At 34.0% G+C, this 5755-nt stretch overlaps 1 protein-coding gene across 2 annotated transcripts in view; it reads left to right on the top strand.

Annotated features, from left to right (window-relative positions):
- The first annotated feature begins 4050 nt into the window (after positions 1–4050).
- The window catches only part of LOC117122742 (NADH dehydrogenase [ubiquinone] 1 alpha subcomplex subunit 7-like), a 3310-nt gene continuing 1605 nt past the window's right edge, over positions 4051–5755 (top strand). For both annotated transcript variants that reach the window (XM_033268439.1, XM_033268438.1), the window contains exons 1-2: positions 4051–4124; positions 4818–4870. In XM_033268439.1, coding sequence (XP_033124330.1) covers positions 4074–4124; positions 4818–4870 — 104 coding nt within the window. In that variant the 5' untranslated portion in view covers positions 4051–4073. The remainder of the gene's footprint in view (positions 4125–4817; positions 4871–5755) is intronic.

The following is a 5755-nucleotide window of genomic DNA, read 5'->3' as shown; positions in this document are numbered from 1 at the left end:
ATATACATATATACATACACATACATACATATACTGTATACACACACACACATATATACATGCCATTTTATACTGTAGGACTTTATTCGTTAAAAAGCTACAGGTTAGGCTACGATGTTCCATCATGTCCTTATTAAACACTGTATATGTACCTTTGATGATTTATATTAGAGTATATATATGTATATATACACATATATATACACATACAAACACACATACATATATATACATACATTATATATATACACACACACATACATACATAAATACTGTATACACTACATACATAAAATAACAAAGAAAAATACTGGTTTCTTTACAAATAAGAATCACATTAGATCTTTCTATTAGATGGATGTAGCATGAATAGAATACAATTGAACTTGCCAAAGTCGAATCCAAAATGGCATTTGAAAATTGTTCAACTTGATAAAAAAAATTAATGGAAAGCACAAAAATTTGGCATGTAAAATAAAATTGACTTGGAAATTAGGGTTAGGCAAAGTAGACTGGGGCAGTATAACTGTAATGTTTTGATACGGATAATATTATAATCTCATATGAAATACACGAAAAACAAAGAAAATTAAATCCCCATTAAGATTGGTTTATATGAAGTAACACATGCAGTAGGCATACTGATATGCACTTATGGATTCATGGGAGAGAATTCTGATTTATTGCTCAAAAGGTGTCAAAAGTTGAATTACATTTTCTTATTATTATAGTGATGTAAATGTTGTGACAATAAAAAAAAAGCAAGTGTGACACTCAGAAAGTGTCCCCATCCCCATAATAGGGGTTGGCTTAGTGTTAAGATATATTTCCCCTTGTTTCACGGGAGAAGTGTCACCTTAATAGAGGTGTCCCCTGAATAGGGGTGTCCCAAAGGAGGAGTTCTACTGTATTTGGGAGGGTACCAAGTATTTACAATGGTGTAAATAACACTTCAGGTTATTGGCAATACAATTACTGTATATGAAGGGGAAAGGTATATGAAGGGGATAAAGTATATGAAGGGGATAAAGTATATGAAGGGGATAAAGTATATGAAGGGGATAAAGTATATGAAGGGGATAAAGTATATGAAGAGGTGAAAGAGTGGAAATTGAGTTGCTTGATATTTAATATGCTGCCTTTCAATCCCAGGGTCCTGGGTTCAATTCCTGTCAGCGTTGCTGGATTTTATCTCGCGGCCAAAGCAACTCCACCCCCTAAGCCTCGCATTGAGATTTGGTTTGTATAAAGTATTGTTTGTTTATGTTCGTCTTGTGAAAGGGATTGTCACCTACTTAACCTACTTAAGGGAGCGGTGAAAATGGTTTCTCTAAGTTTATTTTCATATTTGGTTAATACTGGAATATGTATTTTATGGCGTCATTCCATTTTTCAAGTTCTTTTATGTGTAAAGGGCTTAGAAGCATTGTTTTGCATTAAGCGCTCTACAAGAATAACATTATTATTATTTTTACTTGTAGGACAGTGATATATTTGCTATTGTCGATTCTTGCGCGTGTGCACCAAAATAAAAATAAAAGACAGAAATTAACTCATAAAGCTGGCACTAAATATCCTTGTTTGAATGCCTTTATTCAGTCTTGTACAACAGAATATCTGTTAATAAACATTTTTGTCCAGTTTTTTAATCATATCATCCAAGCAGTTGTTTCCATGGAAAATTTCTGTATATTATTCCACTGCCATGTTCCGTCTAGATCAACAAGAGCGTCCTCAAGCAAGGAAACTGACAAAAAAAGAAGAAAAGTTGCAATTAAAATCTCAGACAATTATTAAGTGGGTATGCATTCATAAATGTTGCCTGTTAAATATAAACATCCTTTTTATCAATACCTGTGATTGGTTGTGATGAATGCAGAGTTTCATTTATACCCAAAAGTTCAGTCATATTTTTAGATTTAATCAAATATACAATAATAATTAGTAATGAAAAATATATTCATAACTACTATAAATATGTTTTTGGAATAGAAAATATTGGCCAGGAATTTAGGAAGCTTTTGACAAATATATTTTCAATTGATAGCAACATGGTATTGATCATACCATAGAGAAATTATGTTTCATTCTTTGGTAATGTTATTAAAAAAATGTAGACCAAATAATAATGAAATGATAACTGATAAAGAATATGAAATGTAATGTTATGTAAATGCTTGTTACTTAATATTTAAATGATACTTACATTTTTAAAATATTTGTGTTTTATCTTAACCTCCGAGCTTCTCTCTCCGATTCTAGAAGAGTTAAAATGTCGCCCTCACGCACTGGCCCCTTGACATTCCTGATGATGGAACGGCTGGATTCATCCAGAAATTCTACTCGTACCTGAGTACACTGACCCTGGGATCCGGTCCTACCAAGGATTCTTGTTACCTGCAAGACAATGTTGGTTAAAATTAGTTTTGTGAACTTAAATCATGAATCATCAAAAATGAAAGATCATCGGTCAACCAAATCATCAAATTCTTTCTAGGGGTGTCGGCTGACTCGTACACATGCCAACTTGTACACTAATTTAGGCGAACTCGTACATCGTACTCGAATGTTCGTTGTAAAAACACTGGTGAAGTGGCAAACAATACATTTTCAGGTATCAAGGGAAAAACATGGGGGTGGGGGGTGGTGAAGAAAGAGGGCAGCCCACATATGACACCCCTAGGGTATGGTATTTATTAGAAGTCTCACGCCTGCAAATTTGTCTTACTTGGCATCCATTAGTGCGTACACTATTAAAATACATACTAATAATATTGTAGAAAACTAAATTATGTTTAATAAAAACAAAATAATACTTTAATCAGTGCTGTGGCAAGCTTGGGCACCGCGGTTTGGGCCGACGCTAATTTAAGTGTTGAAAGTTGAACTCACATTAATGTACATTGTAGAAAACTAAATTATGTTTAATAAAAACAAAATAATACTTTAATCAGTGCTGTGGCAAGCTTGGGCAACGCGGTTTGGGCCGACGCTAATTTAAGTGTTGAAAGTTTAACTCACATTAATGTACATTTAACCCAAATTGATGCGCTAATACAGTTTCGCATCCAGCCCTGAAAACGGTTACCAAATTATTTATAACTTTATACAATTATTCAAGTTCAACACTAACATGTTCTTTGATGATTTGACTTTCATATTTATAGCCATTTATTATTCCACAATTATGGTTTCTAATTAAGTTAATTAACCAATAATTAGGATGGAACTGTATATCGATAAGTACGATCGCTCAACACAATGTAGTTATACATAGTAGTGGGCATGAATGTCATTTTGGCGGCAGAAAACATTCAACAGTTTTCTCCATCTAGGTATGTACGTGACTATTCACCATTGAGAGCACGACACAATGGCACCACCATCATTTTCCGCAGCAATGCTACATTAATAAAAATGCTCTTTTAAATGGTACTGGCTGCAAAGGAATTCCTTGCATTTGAAACTTTTTGTCAAGTACCTAATCTAGGCCTACACCTAGCATATAGGCCGCACTCACTGTGCAGTCTCCTCGCAGCCCATTACATATGTCATTAACTAGGCCTCTACCTTAGGTAGGGCCTAGGCTAGGGCCTACTATTCCTAATCCTAGCTAGGCAAGCTGACTGATGATGCTGGCCTTCCTAGCCTAGATTTGTAAGCTTAATATTTCCTATACGCTTTAGTACACATATTTCTTCATCTGAGCAGCAATAGTGTATGCATTACAGATAAAACTAATACATAACATAACATAAATAAATGTGTTAAATACATACTTTAGCGAGTTTTACTGGCTTATCCATTTTGCCTCACGATTGAAATCACGTTTCGCGACGAAGAGGCCGGACTCGACGTAAAAATCTTGTAAGTAAAATTTAGTAAAATTTTATTTACATAAATACATATTAAGTCAGAAACCTAAAAATAATAATAATATTACATAGTTTATTTAAATAATTTAGTATTATAATAATTATTATAGTTGTAAGAATATCCATTGACATATTTTGTTTAATTCAAAAGCCTGACATTCTTCCCATCATGCATAAGACCAGGTATTTTAGAACAAAATGGCTACTGCTACGCCAATTATTCAGAAGCTTCGTAATTTTTTAGCAGGGGTTAGGCCTAGTTTATAATATTTGCTTTTATAACTCTCTTTACTACTTTAATATTTATGTTTCTTGCTGTAGCTTATGTCAATTAATGTTTTAAAACATGCTTTTTTAGTGTATATGCTAAGCACATAATCATATCGCTCGGCCCCGGGAGGGTTGGTGGTGGTGCCGGTGGTGTGCTGCTAGCTAGGCTAGGCTAGAGAATAGTAGGCTAGCAATGAATGATGATGTTGCAGTGGGATGGCGTCGGCTGTGCTTCGTCAAGCGTGTCCAGCGTAGGCCGAGATTGTGGGTTAGAGGCCTAGTATTGCGTATATATATTAGTATAGTGTAGTACAGTACTAGTTTTGACGCTAATTCGCACCACGGCACCTAACAATACATCTAATTCTTAATTTTCTTATCCATATGTTTTTCTCATACCATAGAATCATAACAAATTAACAACATATCATTATAAAACATGTTTACATGATTCAACTTCTCACAAAGTTCCTTTTTCAACATAAAAATACTGTTATTTAAATACCTTTATAAGACGAATGGATACCTTGCCTTGTTCGAAGTTAGTATTGACGTTGTCTTTACCCAATACCGCTCGTATATGCTATTCGTGTAGGAAATCTTTAACCTAGCCTAGATTGATTGGTTTCAAAAAAAGAAATTAACTTTTTATTTTTTCATTATTTTTTTTAGAGGAACCTTCAGAAAACGTTGCAACTTCGTTATAGACCAGAACAGACAACAAGGTAAAAGTTATATTGAATGTACAGTACACTTATTTTTTTCAATGTACACCTATTTATCCATAAAAACCATTCAAAGATTTAAGTAATGCAAACTGCCATCCCATGCTAGTTAATTATAGCATCTTATATGGGTTAGCCGGCTTCAGAAACAGGTAGGTACTCAGCATACAAATGAAAACAGAAGAAATCATACTGTACACCATAAAAGGTCCAACTGTAAATTTTTTTAATTGTGCGGATGATACCTCAATATCCACGTCAAATTTGAGTGGAAAATCGCTAAGAAAATAGGGGCGCAGAATCGTATTACTGCATAATACATGTTAATATATTAATATTTAGGCCAAATTAGGCTAAAATTCTCAAAAATAAGTGAATTTGACATAAATGTGAATAAGGGTCATATAAATTTATTTTAACAAAGCTATACCGACCAACAACTGTAATTAATAGCAATTCACTACAATTTAAAAAAAAAACATAGAGGGCGCTGTATTTTACGGTTATTATCTAGAGGGCGCTATATACATTTTTTGTGTCATGCACATAGAGCTATTAAACATCTAGAGTGCTGACAAGATGGCGAAGCAATGCAGAGTTATGCATGTGTACCATCCAAGATGGCCATCGTAGTAAAGTGCCACCTTCAGGCTTAGTAGAGATATTATCACCATAAATAAGCCCTCTGACTGACTATTATTTCATTAATGATAAACGAGTAATGGTTATAACAAATTATTAAACTATCGTAGCCAAAACGAGGCCAAGTGGAGCATCAAATAAAGTACTGTACCAAGGAATGAAAACTAAAATCGTGTACATTACACACACCACCGCAACGCTCGAGTTTCAAACATACGGGTAACTAGCTGTACTGAACTTTCT

Source organism: Anneissia japonica, unplaced genomic scaffold (assembly GCF_011630105.1).
Source record: "Anneissia japonica isolate Jap-2015-1 unplaced genomic scaffold, ASM1163010v1 scaffold1884_len437306_cov177, whole genome shotgun sequence".
Lineage (NCBI taxonomy): Eukaryota > Metazoa > Echinodermata > Crinoidea > Comatulida > Comatulidae > Anneissia > Anneissia japonica.
Note: the sequence above shows the minus strand (reverse complement) of the source record. Positions and strands in the feature narration are given on the sequence as shown.